General features: G+C 33.3%; 2 protein-coding genes and 1 long non-coding RNA gene across 3 annotated transcripts; 2 read left to right on the top strand and 1 right to left on the bottom strand.

The window, feature by feature from the left end:
• Window positions 1-11,150: 11,150 nt before the first annotated feature.
• Window positions 11,151-11,846, bottom strand: LOC126720870 (uncharacterized). The gene has a single exon (XM_050423708.1). The coding sequence runs from the start codon at window positions 11,714-11,716 to the stop codon at window positions 11,207-11,209; it is 510 nt and encodes a 169-aa protein (XP_050279665.1). The 5' UTR covers window positions 11,717-11,846; the 3' UTR covers window positions 11,151-11,206.
• Window positions 11,847-11,981: 135 nt separating this feature from the next.
• On the top strand, window positions 11,982-14,829 carry LOC126720871 (uncharacterized). The gene is made up of 2 exons (XR_007653715.1): window positions 11,982-12,212; window positions 14,448-14,829. It is a non-coding gene; the product is annotated as an uncharacterized LOC126720871 (long non-coding RNA).
• A 3,323-nt stretch (window positions 14,830-18,152) lies between these two features.
• Window positions 18,153-23,206, top strand: LOC126720869 (pentatricopeptide repeat-containing protein At1g53600, mitochondrial). The gene is made up of 2 exons (XM_050423707.1): window positions 18,153-21,307; window positions 22,646-23,206. The coding sequence occupies exon 1, from the start codon at window positions 18,275-18,277 to the stop codon at window positions 20,441-20,443; it is 2,169 nt and encodes a 722-aa protein (XP_050279664.1). The 5' UTR covers window positions 18,153-18,274; the 3' UTR covers window positions 20,444-21,307; window positions 22,646-23,206.
• The last annotated feature ends 573 nt before the right edge of the window (window positions 23,207-23,779 follow it).

Raw genomic sequence — 23,779 nt, 5'->3', positions numbered from 1 at the left:
AAGATAAAGCCAATTAATTGTATCTCACCAACAAACACCAACACCAACACTAAAAGACAATTAACTTATCTCACCAACACCAACACCAACACCAACACCAACGGATAACTCCTAAAACAGGGCAAATATTAATAAAAATTTATAAAGCTAAGCAAAAACAAAAGGCAAAAACAGACAATCATAGCAAAAGGCAAAAATTTCACTTTCATTCTTCACTCTTCAGATAAAGAGCAAAGAGACTGAGATAGAGATGAAAATGAAATACCTTGAGGTTGAGGGAGGGTAGCACGTCGAGGCTGAGGGGCAATGCCGTATGTCGTTCCTGTTATAGAGCTCGAGTAACTCGATCTGGCGATCTCCTTCTCCATTGAGTCGAGTCGAGTTTGAGGCCCGATCTGCCGATCTCCTTCTCCATCTGTTGGGTTAGGTTTTTTTCTTTAGGTTAGGTTTCTTTCTTTCTTCAACATCTATTAGTGTTTGGCTGTTCGTTGGTTTCTGATTTAAGTATATTGGGTTTTGGTTTGTTTGGTTTTTTTGTTTTTTTTTAAGAATCCGTGAGTTTGCTACTTTTGTAATTTGTTGGGCTTGCCGTCCTTTTTTTTTTTTTTTTGAGAATCCGTGGGCTTGCCGCTTGGTCTGTTACAATTTATTTTTATTTATTTTTAGATTTTAGTTCAAATTTTTTTTTTTTGGGTTTTTTTTTTTTTTGGGTTTTTTTTTTTTTTTTTTTTTTTTTTCTTGAAAGTAGAACAAATAATTTTTTTTTTTAATTGGAGGGTGCTCCTAATTTTTTTTAAGGGTAAACAAATAAAAAGATTTTAATTATTATATATATATATATATATATTTTTTTTTTTTCAGGCCAGGGTGTTCCTGTGAACACCCTGAGCCAAATGTGGTGTCGCCACTGTTGACCTTGATTTTTTAATGTTGGCTTTAACTCCTCTCTAGGATCTCATTAATCTTAGAAACGTTCCTGACAATACTCTGAAAGAGCACATATTTGGGATCAACTTCATTTGGAATCTTTTTAAAGAGTAAAAGGTTTCTTGTAAGTCATCTTGGTGCTTGAGGGGGTCCTTTGTTCCAATGAAAGTTTCCAATTGTGGACTAGGTCAAAACCATATAACTTTTTTCTTTAAGGGAAGCCACAATTGTTGCTTCTTACAATTGGCACCAGCTGATGATGTTCCCATGGTTAAATGGATGATAAGTCAATGGGAGTATTGACATTTTAGGGTTTTGATAGTTTTTTTTTTTTTTTCTTTCTATAAATGGAAACCATGAGTTCTAGTTTTTACAATTCCTTTTATAGGTTAAAGTTCATTCTCCATGCCCTGCCACATCCTTAGAACTCAAGGTGTAGTGCATTTAGGAATGACCATACCCATTGGGCAATGGATACCCGACTCAACCCACTTAGTATGGGTATTAACCAATCCATTAGGGTATTCGAGTACTGGGTGCGGGCATCCTTGTTTGCCCAAATTTTTTGGATCGAGTACGGGTATTACCCAACTTGACCTGTGTTTTTTTTTTTTTTTTTTGGAAAAATAAAAACCAAAACTTGTTTTTCTCTCTCTTATACGGAAACCAAAATATTTATTAAAGAAAATATTTCCATAAAAAATGTTATCAACAATTACTTTTAAATTCCTTTAATAGGTTACTAATTATATTACAATTTTTTTTACCATGATTAAAATATACGTTATTGTTATAGGCTATTTACTATCCATTTGATTTGCTAGTCAAATCAATAAGAAAATATCCTAAAAAAAAATCAATAAGAAAATAAATTAATTAATAACATTTAAAACATCATTAAATATTATTTGTATTACATATTTTTTTTTAAGCCTCTATACATGCATAAATTTTCTACAAAAATGTAGTGATTGAAAGGAAAAAAAAAAGAAAAGTATAAAGTCAATATTTATTATCTTGCCAAAACTATAATTTAGTATAACGAGATGGAGTCAATGGTATAGGAAATTTTAATGGACCATCTTCTCCTTCTAATAAATTAATTAACCAAAAAAATCCTTAAATTTATGTCTAACTAATAGCAAGACATAAATTAGTGTTTTAATAAGTATTACTGTTTACTAGACATATTTATCCCATATTGGTTGTGTATGTCTAATATTCGCTATTTATAACTCCAGTCTACAATTACAAAGGTTAGGCTATTTTGTAGTTGTATAATGGTTAAGTAATATATTATAAACCCAGTTTAAAACACTAGTATTACTATTTTCGTGTGTGTTCTAATAAATATTACTGTTTACTATAAAAAAATTACTAAACATGGCAAAATGGATTAAAATTTTTTGACCTGACTCGACCTAGCCCGAAAATACTCGACCCGAGCCCGATTTTTTTTTACCCGAAGCAAAAATGGGTTGACTTGTGACCCGACTCGCGACCCGACTCATGACCTAAACCATTTTTAAAGACTTTTTTTTTTTTTGGGTAAAAAAAAATAAAATTAAGACAATATTGGTTTAATTGTTTGTTGTGAGTTTTAAGGAAACAATTGAGACATTTACATAATTGCATGCAAATGAATTGAAAGATAAATAGTTGAGCATTCTGTAATAAATAAAGATTTTTAGATACCAAATGGCAAAATACATGCCAAGATAATCTGGTTACAATAGAGTTAAAAACATAGATTTAAAATTGTAGACATGTGTGAAAAATACTCATAAGTGTGAAAATAATGAAGCCAAAGTATCAAATTAGCATAAATTATGAATGCTTAGACCTATTTTTTAACAATTTATGTTCAAAATAAACGACTTTTCAAAATAAATTATGATATTTCCTATAGTGTGTGTTGCTTAACAATGATATGATATTTATAAAAAAGACCATGTATAAATAAGTAAACAATCAAACTTTAATGTATATTCTCAAATTAAAATAGAGTACCAACCACATTTGATAATAAATTATATAATTAATTTTTAAGATTGTAAATTTCTTATATATTTTTTATCTTTGTCAAATGAGTTATTCAATAAGTCATTTGTAATTTTGTTTTATATTTTGGGATGTTGATATCGTGTAGAAATAAAATTTGTGTATTTGTTTTACTTATCTTTGTGTTATTTTGTTTTAGTTAGCAATGTTGGGATTTGTATAATTTTAAAACTATTGAATAAGTACTAATTATTTGTTTTACTTATATGTTTTTTATCTTTGTCAAATGAGTTATTCAATAAGTCATTTGTAATTTTGTTTTATATTTTGGGATGTTGATATTATGTAGAAATAAAATTTGTGTATTTGTTTTACTTATCTTTGTGTTATTTTGTTTTAGTTAGCAATGTTGGGATTTATATAATTTTAAAACTATTGAATAAGTACTAATTATTTGCTTTACTTATATGTTTTTTATCTTTGTCAAATGAGTTATTCAATAAGTCATTTGAATTTTGTTTTATATTTTGGGATGTTGATATTGTGTAGAAATAAAATTTGTGTATTTATTTTACTTATCTTTGTGTTATTTTGTTTTAATTAGCAATGTTGGGATTTATATAATTTTAAAACTATTGAATAAGTACTAATTAGTTTAACTGAGTTCATTGTTGATATAAGTGGTGAATTCAAAATAACGCATTTTACATCAAGTAATTTGTTGCATGACTTTCCAAATGGCAAATACATGTTGTTTTTTAGAAAAAAAAATTATGTGAAAAATACGGATTAACCCACCTGACCCGCAACCCGATTGACCTAACCCGAACCGTTTGCCATGTCTACTAATTACATAAATGTCTTTTGCTTAATTGAATTTTTGTTTGCAATTATAACATGAATTTGACTTTCACTTGTATGGAAATTTTAAATCAGTTTGGTAGATACTTTAATTAGTCTGTTTGAGAAAGATATATTTGAGACTTTAATTACCAAGACAATGAAAAAAAAAATGAGGTGAAAAAGGACTATTTCCAAATTCCAGGCTTTTGGTCAAGACTTTTATTCTCCCACTAGTGTCGGTGCAGTTAAAGTTGAGTGGGTTACCAATTATTATTATTATTTTATGGGAAGCAACCAATTATTGTTTACATACCAGAGCATAAGGTATATTTATTGCCTTTAAACAATTTTTATATATAGACCTGTGGTTATAATGTATTAGTTGGGATAAGGCATCTTAAATTTGTTCATTTTTTCTATTCCACATGGTCTTTAGAACTTGCTTCCCCCCACCACCCCCCCCCCCCCCCCTAACTATTATAGTCATAGGGTCTTCAACTTAAAAGGTAGAGGTTGTAAGTATTATTATTATTTTTATTTTTATTCTGGATTATGCATTTGATATGGCTTTAAGCATTGATTCCATGGTGAAAATTTTTTATTTTCATACATCCATTAAAAAAAATATTAAGAAAAATTGGATTTTAGTTAAAAAGGTTTGGATGGAAAATGATGTTTTTAACTTTAAAAAAAAAAAATTTTAAAAATTGGGTTTGGGTTAGGTCTGGTTATTCATGGGTAAACATCTGGGTGATAATCGGATACCGGTACTTAACAAGTAATGGAATCAGGGTATCCATGGATAAAAGTTTCGGGTCGGGTTTGGATATACTTGACCCAAACCCGGACCATGGCTCCCTAGTTGTTCTCAAGCTCCATGTGTTAACTTGTCACTTTGTTCAATGAACATTAGTTCATTGGAATTTTGTGATTTGTACAAGTTGCAATCTAATGATGAATTATGAGAAATTATTTAGTTTGTTAGGTGTAGTCTCTCTCATATATGGTAGGTTCCATATACGAGACTCATAAGTGGGATCCATTCTTATATAAAAGAGGGTTATATTAAAGCAAGCAGATGAATTTTTCATGTGAATTACATGGGTGTTTTAGCATACTTGTAGTTAAGTTGTTGACTTGACCTTTCTGCTTCCATAACACATAAGCAGAGAGAAATCAAAATAGAAGAGAAAATGGGGTGTGAAAATTTTCATCATCAATAGCTAAATTGGAATAGATTGGGAAAAAAGAAAGGAAAGTGCTTTCCAAAGCTTTAAAATCAAAATGTACATGTCATAGCACTGCCTAATTGAACATAACTGTATCATATGTTTCTTGCCACAATGATCTGTATCCTTGTTCCTCTAAGGAAACACCATAATACATATGAGAATAATCACTGAGTCCAACTTCAGCAATACCCTCCATCTCATTTTCACAAAGGTCCATGTACCAATTCATATCATCACTGGGTGATGAAGTCTCTGGCACCGTACCTATCCGTCCAAAGCCGTGTTGATCGTGTGAGACCAAGCAATCATGACCGACATCCTGTCCTACACTGCAAACTTGACCATCTTCCGCAAGGAAATCAGGATCCATGCTAAAATCGTGACTGTCCATTGCATTGGATTTGATCTCTGCTTCTAATGACCTGATTAAGCTATTTAATCGATCCTCGTCACGCTCTTCGGCTTGTGGTTCTTCCAATAAGGACATTAGGATTGCACCATCAACTTCTGAAACTTGAATCTCTTGGATGTCACTACCAACTATGTTGGATTCACAAGCAGGTACTGGGGAAGCCATATGGAAGAAGAAAATTGGAGCGAAGAAAGAAGCTAAAGAAAATGAAAGTTTATAGCAAGTATAAAGCTTTGTGTATGTATGAGTCACAATGACTTTTCTCAAGGGAAGTAGGCCTTTATATAGGCAAAATGGACCAGCCAATTATGCACACATGTGCACCAAATAATGGAATAATATATGAATGATATGCATAAAATCATATCAACTTGATACAGAAAAACATAATGGGACCGCAAGCAATTTTGGAATTCCATGATTGAAGACATCTTGGCAATAATATTATAAAAATCTCAAATTGTCCACTCTAGCTATCAACTACGTCTTCACAAGTAAGCAAGATCCAGAATTAATGCAAGGGATTGTTGACCCAAAGAGGATACGGCAAAGAGTGCCGACAATATATCCTCCACCAAATGAAACATCAATAAAGCAAGGGTTTAGCTAAAAAAAAAAGTATCAATAAAGCAAGAAGAGATAGTCCATTGTTAGTTTGTGACTTGTCGCTGCCAGTATGGCCACGTGTGAGGACCCAATTCCAATTATGATACCTTAATCATACCAGAGAGTGGACATCACTTTGAGCCGTTGAATCCAAGGAAGAAAAAGAACCCATAATTTTATTTTATTTTTCAAGAATGGGAATATGGTATTGTTCTTAATAAAGGGAAAATACTATTATTCAACATGATAGTTGTATTTACATAGCAACAATTTTATACATAGCTTAAATATCTCCCATGCATTAATATAAGATAGAATAAAAGACGGAGGTTCATCATATATTCATTAATGCCTGTGCTATTTGCCTCCACTTTTTGAGGTTTCGTTTGCGAGTTTATAAAAGAGTGGAGTGGAATGGAAATGAATAATCGTAAAAGAATGAAAATGAATAGAATGAAATTGAATGTATTTAAGTAAGGAAAAAGAATAAAAAATAAAGGAATGAAATAGAATTAAATAATATTGTTTGAATGTTTTAAAATAAAGGAATGAAAATGAATGAAATGTATGTAACCTTATTTGGGAGTAATATAAAAATAAAAAATAAAAATGAAATCATTTTATGACAATATTATTATTATACCTGACCTATTTTAAAATAAAGAGTTGAATATATAAATGTATTTTGAGAGTTTTAGTGTAAAAAAAATCATTAAATCTAATTTCATTCACTCTAATTCCTTCCAATTTTGGGGGGAATGAAAATTTGAGATTTTAAAAAAATAAAGAAGAATGAGTATTCATTCCTACCTATTCCATTCCCTCCTACTTAAACTCCAAAATAAAATAATGTACTTTCCATTCTCTCCATTAAACTCCCAAACAAGGGAATAGAAGAATATTATAAAATTATTATTTTCATTCATTTCTTTTTCATTCCATTCCCTCCTGGCAAATGTAGGATTTTCCCCCCTTCAATTTTGCTTAAATTTTTTAATAAGATTTGAATAAGAGATTTTATTATTATTATTATGTAAATATAGCCTAACTTCATTAATCTCATGCTCATGATGAGGTTTTTATTTTATTTTTTTATACTTACCATAATGGGGAGAGAGGTTTGAACCCCCCATAATGTGTCTATTAGAAATACCGAGAGGTACTAATTGAACTATAAAAGATTCTCTATGACTCATGATAAGTTGAACCTTGAATCTTAGAAGCAAGAAAATTTTTTATTAAAACCCATATCATTTGTGGGGTTTGTGTGAATCAATAAATGAATTATCTTGAAAATATATTTTGTCTAAATAATTTCTCATATGGTAAGGCTTAATTTAATTTCAGTTATCGTCATTAGATTTTTAAAAATTAGAACTGTGGGTATTAAGTTTTTTTTTTTTTTTTTTTTGGACTTAAAAGGTAGACGGTATTAAGATTTAACTTGTAAAGTCCTTGATCAATATGCAAGAGATCTCTGAAGTATATGTGGTTCCTTAAAAGTATTTGTGTATGTTTGTTGTTTTTTTTAAAAAAGAAAACCCTTATTTTGAGGGTTGGGAGACCCTTAAATAACATCATTTATCAAGGGTTATACTTTTAAATCTTTTGACCTTTCGAGATATCTATTAAGGGTTATTTTTAACTTTTTCAAGCTTTAAAGATACTCAATAAAGATAAAGTACTTGTTTTAAGGGTCATGAAGACCGTAGAAATTTCTTAAATTTCTTTTTCGATGGTGTATGCTTCAAAGGTCATTGAGGTTCATATTGAATTTCAAAATAATCTTTTTTTTGTGGATTTTTTTTCATACGTTTTTCATTGGTTTCGACCCAATTAAGAAAATCAACATTTTTGTAGTGACTTGGGATTAAATCATACCTATACTAGAAATATTCGTGTCACTTTCACAATGTATTCATAATACCTACACGGCTACACCCTTGATTTTTATGTGAAAGAGTGGTGATAATACATTTTCAATGTACATTAAGAAAGATATCTTGTGAAAAAGCATTACAAGGGATAGGGTATAGTGGATAGAAAAGAATTATCACTTTTTGTGCGGTCCTTATAGATCAGTAAAACTCTAATTAAAAAAGGAAGAGTAATTTTGGACCATCTGAGTTTACAATATTAAATCAGATATATCAAAGATCTTACTAAATGCAGGTTTCTTAAAGTGAGCTGGTTAAAAGTCTTTTGAACACAATATGATACTGAGAATCATGAAAGTGGGGCTTGATTGAATATATGCTATCAATTAGTATAAACATCTCTTTAAAAATAAAGAAAAAAAAACAAAGTATAAACATCTGTGTCGCATGTTTATGTAGGGTGTTGAGAAGATATGCTCTAACATACATGAGACCCAGAAACAAGTGGGCTCTCAAGTAATTAAATAATGAGGGGTTGATAATGTGATACCCAAATGTATGACCACCCAACGCACGCTTTGGTGCACATGGTGTGTTTAGGTGTGATTTTGATTTAGATTTTATTGAAAGCCTCTTGAAATCATTAGTTCCAATTCTTCATAAGTATATTCTTAAGCTTGTTGAGAATTTTAGGAGAAATTAATGGAAAAACCAAAAAGTTGAAGTAGGCTTAAAGGTACAATCAATTGTTTTTCTTAAGATGATATTTTCCCCTACTCAATTGAGTTTAATGGATTCCAAGTAAATCAACTCAGGGATACAACCAAGTCTAGATTCTACACGTAACTATCTTGGAGAATCTTGTAAATTTATCTCTTATGGTGGGGCAAAACTTTTTATGCTTTTAAAAGCAATAAAATCTCTCAAAAATCTATAACTAATTGAGTACAGATTACTATTTATAATCAATGAAGGGTTGCAAATGAAAAGGCACATTTAAAAGGTCACTTTGATTAATACAAGCCCTCAAAAATGTTGTTGCTAGCTATTAAGAACCCAAATGACTCAGATTCCATTGTTTGGTATGCAAAAATAACATTTTGTAACTATCTTGCTCGCGTGAGCTTCATGAACTTGCTTGAGCGGTCTTCGAGTGAGTGAGCCTTTAGTCATGCTCTCTTGTCCCTGCATGTTCATGCCTGTCATCTGTTTGATCTCGCTTGACTAAGCACTACTAAGTGCCGATAAATCAATTCTGTTTTCTATTTAGCATGGTTTTAACATCCGAAACGGTCAAAGAACTAAAAATTAGTCCGGTTTCGGTTTTTACTAGTTGAACTGGTGATTTTCACAATTGAACCATCAGTTTTTCTGTTTTTACTAAACCGGTTTCATATCTGATTCCCGGTTGAACTAGTTCAACCGACCAGTTCTATACAGTTTTAAAAACCATGCTATTTAGTGGTTCCCTAAACATTACACATGTTACAATAAGGTCTCGCTCAAATAGGTCGTGAGCTCCCTTGAGCGAGCCACTAAAATCTTGTTTTCTTCTACTTTAATTTTTTTTTTTCCTGATTCTATTACTTTCAAAGTAAGATCACCAACATATTACAACGACACATATATTCACAAATATAGAACAATAAAATAAATAAATAAATAACTTCATAATCATTTAATTTCACTATACTACTAATCCATTAAATCTTCTTTTTTATTTGTACAATATGAGGGACATTCTTAAATAAACAATTATTTTAATTGATGGATATATAGAATGTTTCTCTTATATATAAATAGGCAATAAATTATCTCATATATTCAACACCTATTCAAGAGGCTTATATATGCGGACCTTTTTATATATATATATATATATATATATATATATATATATAGATCACTAACTACTAATCTATATCACTGCCTACAAGTATAAGTGCATGTGGTTGTGGGGTGTAAGGAGTAAGGGCCAAGGTTCAAGTCTTCAGGAATGAATTTCACACACATATACACTTAAATTAAACTAAAATATAATTTCTATCCTGTAAAAAAAATTAAAAATTAAAAACTAATATATTCCCTCTCAACCAAAAAAAAATCTAATCTATTAATTCTTTCCCAGTGGGTTCCATGTTGAGGTTGACCTTGATATTTTTTAGGAAATGTTATGCACTCATTTTCTCATACCTGCCTCTGGTTAAGGAGTTCAAGATTTATAGGCTTGCTGTTGGTGCGTTTCCCTTAATTATAGCTATCACCCCAATTATGGCCTTAATCGACGTTGATATCACTGTCATGGGCAATGTTTATAGGATTACTTATGTTATGGGCAAGATTCAAGTATTTTGATCGTTTATTTATGTGAACAGAGACCATGTGTTCTAGTTTTCATGCTTCCTTTTCAAGGTGGAAGATCATATCCTCCATGGTTCGTCTCATCCTCAAAAGTCAAGGTGTTGTGCTCGAGCTCCATGCTCAGGGCTTGTCACTTCGTTCAATGAACCTTAGTTCATTGGTGATAGAATATTGTTAGAGTTAAAGCTTAATGAGCTTAGGTCTATAGTTGCAGGTTATTTGTACAATACACATTGTTTACCTATATATAAGACTGACCTTTGTAATTTATTACACGGTTTAACATTCAGTTTTTTAGACCTTCACAATCAAAATGGTGTGGGTCATTGGGTTGAGATTTAGTGAGATCATCCGTATCTTGTGTGGTTGTCCAATTTAAGTTGATGCAATGGGTTATTTGACATTAACGTATGGGGTGGTCCTATGATAGGTCCCAAGTGTGGAGCCCACCTTCTATGTGAGAGTCCAAAGTTCAGCACTAAAACTACTTAAGTTTTTTCCATTTCTACAAAAGGTTACAAAGTGCACTTTCTCGATTAATGATCCTCGAGAAATTATTGTATACATCATGTGAACTGTATATTTGCCTCTCATATAAGGTAGGTTTAATATATAAGACCCACAAGTGGGATCCACTCATTTATAATAGGAGGGTGCATCCGTGTACACGGAATATTTTAATGTGAATTACGTAGGTTTTTTTTTTTTATTATTTTATTATTTTAATTTTTTCTTTTACGTTTTTAGAATACTTGCAGTTAAAACGTTGACTTGATCCTTCTGCTTCTATAACACATGAGCAGGGAGAAATCAAAATAGAAGAGAAGATGAGGTTATGAAAAATTTCATAATCAATGGCTATTTTGGAATAGGTTGGGGAAAACAACATAATAAAACAAAGTGCTTTCCAAAGCTTTAAAGTCAAAATGTACATGCCCCAGCAGTGCTTAATTGTAAATAACAGTATCATATGTTTCTTGCCACAATGACCTGTATCCTTGTTCCTCTAAGGAAACACCATAATACATATGAGAATAATCACTAAGTCCTCCAACTTCAATTATACCATCCATCTCATTTTCACAGAGGTCCATGTACCAATTCATATCATCACTAGGAGATGAAGTCTCTGGCTCCATATCAATCAATCCAAATTCAAGTTGATCTTGTGAGACCATGCAATCGTGACCCTCCTTGTTTCCAACAATGCACAACTGACCATCTTCCACAATGAAATCTGGTTTCATGCTTGAATTTTGACTGTCCATTGCATTGGAATTGATCTCTTCTTCTAATGACCTGATTAAGCTATTTAATCGATCCTCGTCACGTTCTTCGCCTTGTGATTCTTCTAACAAGGACATTAGGATTGCACTATCAATTTCTGAAACTTCAATCCCTTGGATGTCACTACCAACTATGTTGCCTGCACAATTTTCAGGTACTGGGGAAGCCATATGGAAGAAGAAAATTATCTTCTTTGACAAATTGAAACGAAGAAAGAAGCTAAAGAAAATGAAAGTTTATAGCAAGTATAAAGCTTTGAGTATGTAGAAGTCACAATGACTTTCTCAAGGGAAGTAGGCCTTTATATAGGCAAAATATGGACCAGCCAATTATGCACACATGTGCACCACCAAATAATGGGATAATATATGAATGATGTGCATGAAATCATATCAACTTGATACAGATAAACGTCATGGGACCATTATCAAGTTTGGAATTCCATGATTGAAGAAATCTTGGAAAGACTATTATATAAATCTGAAAATGTCCACTCTATCAAATGTCTTCACAACTAAGCAAGATCCAGAATTAATGCCAGGATTGTTGACCCAAAGAGGATAGAGCAGGACCAGACAATATCATTATCATCCACCAAATGAAACATTAAGCATCAATAAAGCAAGGAGAGAGAGAGTCCATTGTGACTGCTAGCTGCGCAGTATGGTAAGGACCCATTTTATGATACCTTAACTTTTTTTTTTTTTTTTTTAATTTAATTTTCTTTTAGAAAGTATGATACCTTAACCTTGTGCATCACTTTGTTCCTTTGAATTTCAAAATGGGAATATAGTAATTTTTAATTTATAGAGGGAAAAGATTATTATTCATATGATAGCACCAATTATATACATAACTTAAGGATCTCCTATACGTGACATTCCACAAATTTTGATATGTTATGGTGGAGCTTAATTAAATTTCAGTTATAGTTGTTAGATTATTCAAAATTAGAACTGTGGTCTGTAGGTATCAAAATTTAACTAGTGGTTGATCATTATGCAAGAGACTTGGTATCAAAAGGGTGGAATAATTTTGGACCATTGATTTTAGAATATTAAATCAGATATGTCAAAAGACCTAACAAAAAATGGAGGTTTCTTGTAGTGAGTTTGCTAAAAATATTTTGATAAGAGTATGATACAGAGAATCATGAAAGTGGGGCTTGATTGAATATATGCTATCAATTAGTATATATCAACATCTGTCACATGTTTATGTAGGGTGTTGAGAAGATATGCTTTAACATACGTGAGACCCAGAAACAAGTGGCTCCTAATTGATTAAATAATGAGGGATTGATACTTGATATACCCAAATATGTGCAAACCACTCAACGCACGCTTTGGTGCACATGTTGTGCTTAGTTTAGGTAAACGATTTAGATTTAGATTTAGATTTAGATCTTATTGTCCCATCTAAATGGAGGGTGAATGTATCTGCACCATGTGATGTGTTCTCTTTTATATGGCCCAACTCCAACCCAATTCTTCTCTGGAATTAACAATCTAGCATTTTGCTTAAAGTAATGCTCCTCCCTTTTATAAGTTATTGTGGTCATCATAGTGCTTGCCAATACAATATATTAGTGATTCTCCATTTGGCAAGGGAATAATAATTAGAGAGAGAATAAATACAATTTGAAAAAATAAAATATAGTTCTAATACTAAGTGAAAAAAAAAATTTATATATATATATAAACCAAACGAAAACAAAGTGAAAAGAGAGAAAACAATAGAGAATCAATGTGATTTGTCTTCGCTATTTATAAAAAAGTTCTCAATAGCTACATCTTTAATATATAAATCGTATAAAAAATCTATGTGATTTTGCTAAATTAACCATATATTAAATTAGGATTACAATGCTTACAATACTACTAGAATTAGGATGCCTTTGGTTGCATTGATTAGAATTGGATTTGGGTTTGGATTTGATAATGATTGGACATCGATATATATCTTTACAAATACGGTCCAATCTTGCTATTAGACTAAAAGTCTAAAAGCATAAAGGATAGGACTAAAGTACTGATTTGAGGCATTTCTTTTGTGGGGGTTGAATCTATACTGCTGGTATAATTTGATAGTCTAAAAGGTGTTGATTAATGGTGGAGGTTGATAATTGAGAAATTTGTCTTCAGTATGAGGTACATGGGTGTCTGGAGACAGAATCATCAAATTTAGTTTAATTGTATTGGCTTAAATATTAGTACATAATATTAAAAAAAAAAATATTAGTACAATGCTTCAAGTGTTTTCAAGTATATTACTTCAAATATGACTTTGTAGTGCGCACACTAAAACAAAGGAACACCGAACACAAAAGAAGGGATGGGATGGATCCTCTCTCTCTATATATATATATGGTTCGGTTTAAGTTATATCTGATACAACTCTAAGTAATATTACACACTTATATCACCTAATAACTCGTTATTGAATTTGTATTGAATTACATGTTTTTAACATGTATGCCTATTTTCATATCAATTGGATATTATTTACAATTTGATCCATAAAATAGTCTTATTTTTAAACTATAAATACTTGAATTTAAACAATTAATTGATGACATGAATATTAATTTATTATCATCTTAAAATTTTGCAAGAATAAAAAATATGCAAAGCAATGTGATTTAACGTTGGATTTGTTAAAATTTGCAACAAATTTAAAAATATTAAGTGATTTAATATTAAAATTTGCAACAAATTTAAAAATATTAAGTGATTTAATATTGCTTCAAGTTACACCCTATATATATATCTCAAATTTTAGTTGAGTTACTCGTTACTCGAAAGTCCAAACACTAACAACAATTTTGTTGATATATAACTTTTTTGTTTATTAATAACTGGCAATTGCATATTGACAATTGTAGAATTTTTGTGAATACAGATATTTATTTCGTTTGCAATAGAAAGGAGCACCAGCCAAGCACCCTAAATGAATAAGAATTAATGGGACAACAGAGGGAATCCATGATTCTTATTCAACCGAGTTGAAGCCAACATTGGGGTCTAAAGTTTTTAATTTGAGCATCGACTCTACACAAATACTGGCCCACTGACATAATTATGGGTCGAGAAATTGGCATCTCTTCGGATCTTTTTTTCCCCCTTAAAAGGTTTTATTTATTTTTATTTATTTAATGAGAAGTTGGATAAATTTGAAAGGAAAATGATACTTATATCGAAAACTAAAAGTAATTCGATGATTTTTTTAGAGGTTTTCTACCATTCATTTAAATTATTATAATCTTAAACCATCCATCTATGTATTTTTTTGTGTCTATTTTATGGTGTTTTATGTTTGTAGTTCGAACCTCATCACCTTATTTCCCTTATCTGTCTATTTATTTTAATTCACACACATAAGATGGGAATGGTCCTTCAACCCGTCATCAAGTCTCTTTCAACATCACGAAAAACTCGTTCAACCAACTAAGGCCACAGCATTCCTAAGCTTGGCTCATCCTAACACTCCTTTCAGTCATCCAACTATTCAGACAACTATGCAACCATAAGAACACTACTCATAAAGACCTTAGGATCTAAGCAAGAGATATCCACCTAGCAACCCATATTCTCAAATTATGAGCACGAACTTCGGAAATTTTGCTAACATTGACTCCACACCTTCTATCACACCCCCACCATGTAAAATGGCAAAGATCGAATGGTAGCCAGCCTATTCATAAAGTGTAATATAAACGTGAGTTTGGATTAGCTTCTTTTTTTTTCTTCTTCTTTTTTTTTTTTTCTTTTTTTTTTTTCCCTATCTTATTTACTTATATTTGTTGATGCCTATTTTCAACAAAGGGCCCAACAGTAGAAGAAACCCAACAATAAAGGAGATGAGAAAAAAAGAGGGGCAAAATGGTAAAAAAAATGAGGTCACAAGTCTAATGGGTTGAAGTGGCAGGATTGATAGCCAGCAGACCCATGAAGCTAACAAGAGATAAAGAAAAAGTAAATGGGCCAAGAAAACCCAAGAAATGAAGTAGTAAACTCATGGGAATAATGAGAAGTAAAGAAGAAGTAAATGGACCAAGGAAGCCTAGGAAATAAAGTGGTAAACTCAATGAGCTGATATGATAGGAATGATGGCCAATAAGCCCATAAGAGCAATAAAGAGGTAAAGATGTAGTAAATGGGCCAAGGAAGCCCAAGGAATAAAACGGCAAATCCAATGGGTTGACATGGCATAACGGCCAACAAACCCATAAAGAATGATAAGAGGTAAAAATATAGTAAATGGGACGAGGAAGCCTAACAGAAAGAGTTAATGGATCAATGGGCTAATATGGCAGGAACACCAACCAGCAAGCCCACGGGGACAATGGGAAGTAAAGGCAAGACAAGGTCATGGTAGACACAATGAAGCAATATGGCAGGATTAATGGCTAAAAGGCCCATGACCATGAAGAAGAGAGACAAGACGAAGGCCTAGCAGGTTATGGGGACAAAGGCCTTCGCCTGAACAGTACCCAACCTAAGAAGGGATAAAAGGAAGAAGACATGAGCTCAAAAGCCCACGTATCCTCCATGCCAAGCCCACGTATCCTCCATGCCACAAAGGACAAACACAAACTAGTACACATAGCAGAACCAAACAACGCAAGAGTAATAGAAATGGTGTGAAGGCTAGAAAGAAACAAACACAAATAGAGTGAAGCATGCACAACGGATCAGGGCACCACCTACTTGTACCCAGCCAATATAGGGGAGGTGGGACCCGGGTCAAGGTGTTCAGAGGGTGTGGTTTGGCGGTGAGGAGAAAATAGGGGTCTATTCTAGGGTTCCCACCCAAGCTTCTTTGGGGGGAATGTTCTGCTGGGATGACTTTTCACCCAAAAGAGATAAGTGTGGGTTGAGACCACTTGATGCATGCTATAGAGGTAGGTGGTGAGGTAGCTTAATTCTTATCCATTGAGGTAAAACAAAAACAGAGAGAGGTAAGAAACAAGACAAGTAATTTTGTTTAGAAATGGAGAGTGGTGCAACCAACACACTCTAGGTAGAGGTAATGGCTGGACAACTAGTAGGTGAGTGGGCAGTCTTGGAGAGATGCCCACAAGAAGCTAGAAATGGTTGAGAGATAAAAGGGGTAAATCCACAATGATAGACGGTATAAAGGGGGTAACCATGAACAGTAAAAGGGAGGAAAGAAAGCAAGAAGTAGGAAAAAATAGAGAAGAGAAAACACGGAGAGAGAAAGAAAAGGTAGAAAGACTAAGTGAGAAAAGAAAACCAGAGAGAAAGCAAAGCAATAGGAGTAGAGGCATACATCAATAGACCACATTTTCTCTTCCTCATGACATACTCATTCTCTGAAGATTGTAAATAAAGGCTCAAACCACTTAGGCCCTTTCTCCAGAGCGAGTAACTTCTATGGCAGGAGCCCTTTGTTGAGGTTACCCACATTAGAGATTGGTTCCCTTCTTGGGTTTGCTTTTGCTGAAAAGCTCAACCCATAATCCAACAGACAAGTTATTTCGTTGGTTATGTTTATTGGATGATATTCTTATTGTTTGGCTAGAAGTTACTAAGTTATTTACTCTTTTCTGTTGTAGTGTTATTTCCACTTGTTGTATTATTCTGCCATAACTTTGTTAATTTTCTTCATGATGTTAGCTTTATTGTCATAGTTATCCTGTTGTAGTATGTTCCTACTATAACACTTGTAACAGTTACTCCTGTTGTGACCATACCATACATTCAGCCCATAGTGCTTATGTCCGGACGCGTCTACATTGGGTAAGCCTGACTTTTGCACAAGCTAGCTTGAGGCGCAGTCCCAGCAAAGCCAGTCCCTACTCTCTTACCTCAAACTAACAAGTCATAGCACAACAGAAAGGGTTGAAGCTCAACAGTACAAAAAGACCCCTATAATATTCAACTTCTAAAACCTCAATATTTTAAATACAACTATATTTTTATCGAATTTTAGGAATTTTTTTTTTTTTATTAAAAAGCAAAACTAAATGCAGACTTAGTTATTTTTATAGGCAATTGAATTCTATTTCATGTTTCATGTATAACATATATATATATATATATATATATTTTTTTTTTTTCATTTGTAGAATTAGACTAGTATTAATTATTTACTATAAAATCAAAGATTCAAAAATTATTTCACTTTCATCTTTGAATTATTATTTTTTTTTTCATTTTATTTGCATCTAATAAATACTAAAAACAAAAGATTTTAAATAAATGTTAAAAGTTTTTTTTTCTTATTTATTTATTTTTTACATGAAAAAAGTTTGGGTGATGATGGGTTACCTCAACCCATGAATAACCGAATTAAGGTAATAGGAATAACATGTTTTAATCTGACAAAAAGCAGTGACCTACCATTATGTACCCTTGGCGCGATTATCACTCCACAAATATTAATGTTTGTGGGGTATGGAGAGCAAAGACCAGGATTTAAGTTTCCATAAAGGAACTTCACAGGTATATACATTTAGATTAAATTAGAGTAGAATTTTTATATTGTATAATAATAAAAAATAAAAAATTAAAAAATTAATAAAAAGACCAGTGGCCCAACACCTAATCGGATCCAACCTAAATAGTCCGACCCAACCCGACCTAAACCGTTTATCAAGCTAGGCGGGAACTTTGTAACCTAAGCATGGGCAAACAGCTAATGTAAGTTCATTCACAGAACTTTGACTCTGCTTCTGGATATGGCTTTACTTGTTACCATTACTCATGCACGGAACACGAGTTATTACCGTTGTCCATAGACACTTTTCCCTCTCAAACTGTTCATATTTGAAGTTTCATTACTCGTGCTTCTCCACCCTTATTCTATCAAAACCCATTCTCCACTCTGCTTCAAGCCACAAAACCAGCAAATTTCTTGTTTACTGCAACACCCAGATCACAAAACATGGAAAAAATGGTAATATCAAAGAAGCTGAGTCTGTCTTCAGTCATATGCCCCACAAGAATACCATTTCTTGGACTGCCATGCTAACTGCCTATGGCCAGAGTGGCCATACCGTCAAAGCTCGGAAACTGTTCGATGAAATGCCTGAGCGAAACACTGCTTCGTATAATGCCATGATCACAGCATATATTCGGAATAAATGCGTGATAGAAGAAGCTGTTAAGCTGTTTGATGAGATACCCGAGCGTAATGCTATCTCTTATGCTGCCATGATCACTGGTTATGTACGGGCAGGGATGTTCAACAAGGCTGAGAAGCTTTACTCTGATATGCCGGTGAAGTGGCGGGATCCGGTTTGTTCGAATGCTCTAATAAATGGGTATTTGAAGATGGGAAGGTTGGAAGAGGCGGGTCAAATTTTTGAGGGTATGATGGAGAGAGATGTGGTTTCTTGGAGCTCTATGGTTGATGGGTATTGCAAAGAGGAAAGGGTAGGTGATGCTAGAAATTTGTTTGATATCATGCCAGAGAGGAATGTAGTTACTTGGACAGCAATGATTGATGGGTATATGAGGATAGAGAGTTTCAAAGATGGGTTTGAATTGTTTTCGAGTATGAGAAGGGAAGGATCAGTGATGGTTAATTCTACTACCTTGACTGTGCTGTTTGATGGTTGTGGTAGTCTTGGTAGGTATAGAGAAGGGATTCAAATGCATGGATTGGCTTCTCGCATGGGATTTGATTTTGATGTCTTCTTATGCAATTCTATTATTACCATGTATTGCAGATTTGGTTGTACATATGTAGCTACAAAGATATTTCATCAGATGAGTAGGAAAGATGTGGTTTCTTGGAATTCCTTGATTGCGGGTTATGTCCAATGTGGTTCAATTGAAGAAGCCTTTACACTTTTTGAGATGATGCCCAGAAAAGATGTAATTTCCTGGACAACCATGATTACCGGATTCTCAAGCAAAGGGATAACTGAAAAATGCATCCAATTGTTTGAATTGATGCCTCAGAAAGATGATATTGCTTGGACGGCTGTCATTTCTGGTTTTGTGAATAATGGGGAGTATGAGGAGGCCTTTTGTTGGTTTATCAAGATGCTTCGGAAAGCAGTCAGGCCAAATCCTCTTACTTTGAGTGGTGTGCTTAGTGCTTCAGCTGGTTTGGCAACACTTAACCAAGGGTTGCAAATCCATGCGCACATAGTAAAGATGGATTTGGAATTTGATTTGTCCATTCAAAACTCTTTGGTTTCAATGTATTCAAAATGTGGAAATGTGGATGATGCCTACCTGATTTTCAAAAATATCAATGCACCCAATATTGTATCCTTTAACTCAATGATTACTGGATTTGCCCAAAATGGGGTTGGGGAAGAAGCACTTAATTTATTTCAAAAAATGCAGAATGAAGGCCATGAACCAAATCAAATCACATTTCTTGGCATTCTTTCAGCCTGCACCCATGTGGGACTTGTGAAAGAAGGATGGAACTACTTTACATCAATGATTTCATTATATGGTATTGAACCGGGGCCTGACCACTATGCATGCATGGTTGATCTCCTTGGCAGAGCTGGATTTCTAGACAAAGCGATTGATTTGATCCGTTCAATGCCTTTTGAACCCCATTCTGGAGTTTGGGGGGCTCTTCTTGGTGCAAGCAAGACCCACGTACGTATTGATATTGCAAAGCTTGCAGCTGAGCAACTTGTCAAATTGGAGCCTGATAATGCAACCCCTTATGTGGTCTTATCCAACTTATATTCTGTTGAGGGGAAAAAGGAGGATGGTGATGAAGTCAGAATGACCAAAAAGTCAAAAGGGATTAGGAAGAATCCAGGGTGCAGTTGGATAATAGTGAAAGATAAGGTTCATATGTTTCATGCAGGATATCAATCACATATGGACTTTGAAAGGATATATGTTATGCTTTGGACCATGTCAATGGAAATGAATCAGTTGGAGTACAGCAGATAATGACTGGTTTCCTTTCTTTAAAATGATGTACATGTCAGAAGAGGTAACTACCACCAGTGTTTTTTGTAGATATCTGTGGGAGCTATCATCTCATATATGGTTTGAGTTTCTTCTGTTTCTTATGGTTGATTATTTGAGGCTGGTCTCAAGGCTTTGTTTGGAAGGAAACACAGCTTCTTAGGATGCTTTTCCTGAAAAGAATTAAAAGAAAAGCCATCATTCTTTCAATGGGTAATGATGGTTTAATATGCAGCCAACATCTTGTGGAAACTTGTAGGGGCTGGACGTTTGCTAAAAGTTTGATGAAGGCATCTCACTTTGTGCTGATGGGATAAAAATTTGCCTAGCATGTGAAGGCTGTAATCCTTTTGGACTCTCAGTTAAGCATACAGGAGCTTGTTCTACTAAATGACCATAACAGGTTCTTGTCGTTGTTGTGTGTTCTTTGTAGACCAGTTCATCATTCTTTTTAAGCTCAGGATTCTGCTCGATGACAATAATTGTCACTATTTTAAGAGTCCTTCAGAATGCTTGTATTGACCTCTATTTATAAGGACTCTACATCTTTATATTGTTGCACAAAGGGTCTCCCTCCTTCAGAATTCTTGACACCACACCTTCAAAACCATTTCTTTGCTTCCTCTGCCCTCTTCCCATTTCATTTCTGGAGATAGGGTTGCCAGAAACTGTTTTGGAACGTTGTGCATATATTCTGCCCTGAGTTTCATTGGAGATGAGCATACTCAATTCCATAGTTTTGTGGTTTCTCAAGCTCCCAAGCAGTCTTACATCACATTTGGCAATTAGTCCTCTCTTCAATTACTGCTTTGCTGTTGTTGATGATCACACCTAGAAGATTACAAGGTGATTTCTAACATCTCTGATCTATGTTATTAAGAACAACTGCAACTATGACTTAAATCATCAGGGTCAGGGTTCTTGTGGAAAATATTATTTGTTTTGTCAAAGGGAAAATAAAAGGAAAAAGAGTTGTAACCTATTCACATGAAACCATAATTATCTTCTTTTTATTTTGAGTGTGAATTTTCTGAACTACAAGAAGTAAAAATAGCATACCCTTTGATTGAAAGTATTTCCAATAATTGTTTGCTAGACCTCAGATACAAACTCAGTGCATCATCCTGTATCTCCTACAAACTTTTGTGGTAGATTTGTGGTGAATAACAACAAATATATGATGTTTTCAAGGGTTATGATTTATCCTACTACATGACAAGGGATTTCATGCCAAGAGCATTGTAGCTTAATTGGCACCCTTGGTGTTTCCAATGAAAACGTCCAAAGTTTAAATCTCTACTCCCCCATTGTAATAAATTATGAAAAAAAAAAAAATGTCAAGGGAAATACATTCTTATAAAGTGCACATTGATATTAATGAGCTCTAGCTCCAGAATTGTCATGGATGGCTGCCCCGCATTGTTAGATGTGGTGTCTGTGGAGGGAGAGGAATAACCAGAGCTTTGAAGATAAATTGAAAAAACTATGTCTGATCTCAACTTATTTTTCTGTAAAGCTTTGTTGGATTGGATGTCAGTCCTTATGGTCTGTTATTGATTTGATAGATTTATGTGATTTGAGTGGTTGATTGTATGGTCCTTTATTGTATACTTCCTGTGTACTTGGGTGACTCTATTTTTTGATATCAAAGAAATTTTACATTACCTTATCCAAAAAAAAAAAAAAAAGCTCTAGCTCAAATGGTACTTCGTTCTCCCACAAAAAAGGGTGGAGGGTATGGTTATGGGTTCAGAACACATAGGGTATGTGTGTGTTACTTATTAATGAAAAAGGATGTGCACATTATTTCTTCTACCGGCATCACAGATAAAAATATTTCTGAGAAATTTGTCATTGTGATTTTGGTTATAGAGACTGGAGACTTTCATATTTCTAGCAAGCATATATAAAACACTGTAATTTCAGCATTCTTTTTTCTCTACTTAGGTGATCACTTCATATCTGTTATTGCAACTAGGCAAAAACAATCATAGTGCCAATCAGTAATAAAACTGATTCTGTAGGTACCAACCTTCATTGGTAGGTCAAGGGATGTTTGAATTTAATACACTACTTCTTACTCTGTATGGCTACACCGTGAAGATTCCAATTTTCATGTGAATTTGTTTCTTTTTTTTGAACGAACGGTAGAGAATTTTATTAAAACATGCTCAATGTATACAGATGATGCCAAACTAATCAGTTTGGTCTTGGGGGAGATACAGACCACATCTCAGTCGTATCCCCAGGAATTTCAAGTACAAAATCCATCTAAACCTTAAGGTATATGGCTTCTCACACCTGCTAAGCTGCCATGAATGTGTGGTGTTCGGTTAGCAAGGCAGTAGCTCTCTCTATGATAAACCGTGGCTCCTGCTGAAAGTGCTCAAAGTAAATATTTACTCCTTGCGTTCCATATGCACCACGCAGTGACTGCCCATCGATCCAGGTCTACTCCATCCAGGATGCACTGCATGTGCTTGAAGAGAAGGAAGAAGTAATCTGCCTCATTTCTGCATTTCTGCACCCGTACCCTGCTTAGTGCCCAAACGTTTCTTGCAAAAGGACAGGACCAGAGCACATGAATTGCAGTTTCATGTGTAATTTCACTAATTTGTTGACTCTTGCCAATTCTTCAGAACTTTCGGTGTGATATGTATGCGTGGCTCTTATTTGTCTAATATTCCATTATTGATCTTGTCCAGTAGACACTACTTGCCCAATACAAGTCTCTCTTGCGTCGTAGCTCCACCTTAGCCGATCTTAGTCTGTGTGTGTGAAACACTTTAGGGTATGTTTGGTAACTGTTTTCATCTTATTTTCTGTTTCCGAAAACAATTTTCTATTTTTGAAACTAAAAAACTTGTTTGGAAACCTAAAATGGACTAAAAACAAAAATTGTTCTTAAAACTTAATTTGCGAAGGAAACTGAAAACATGCAAAAAGTTGTTTTCAGTTTCTAATTTTCAAAAGTCAATGAAAATACGTATTTAATTTAATGAATCTGTCTCATTTAATGAGTTAGCACTAGAGTTCAAATCCAAGTAACAAAATATTTTAGTATTTTCTATTTTTTTCTTCAAAAAACTATTTTATTTATTTATTTATTTTAATTTTAACTAACCAAACATATTTTTTATTTAAAAAATACAACAAAATTGTTTTTTCTTTATATTCCCAAAAACAAAATTTTGAAAATAGAAAACAAAAACTGTTACCAAGTATAACCTTCGTTTCTTCTATTTTTTTTAATGTTTTTATTTCACACAATTTTTTTGTTATTTTGGATTTTGGGTTGGAATTTGTTTATTTATATCT

This window comes from Quercus robur, chromosome 4 (genome assembly GCF_932294415.1).
Source record: "Quercus robur chromosome 4, dhQueRobu3.1, whole genome shotgun sequence".
Taxonomy (NCBI): domain Eukaryota; kingdom Viridiplantae; phylum Streptophyta; class Magnoliopsida; order Fagales; family Fagaceae; genus Quercus; species Quercus robur.
This window is presented reverse-complemented; position numbering and strand designations above follow the sequence as displayed.

Coding starts and splice junctions, on each gene's coding strand:
- LOC126720870 (XM_050423708.1), bottom strand. CDS start 11,716: ATGGCTTCCCCAGTACCTGAAAATTGTGCAGGCAACATAGTTGGTAGT.
- LOC126720869 (XM_050423707.1), top strand. CDS start 18,275: ATGCACGGAACACGAGTTATTACCGTTGTCCATAGACACTTTTCCCTC.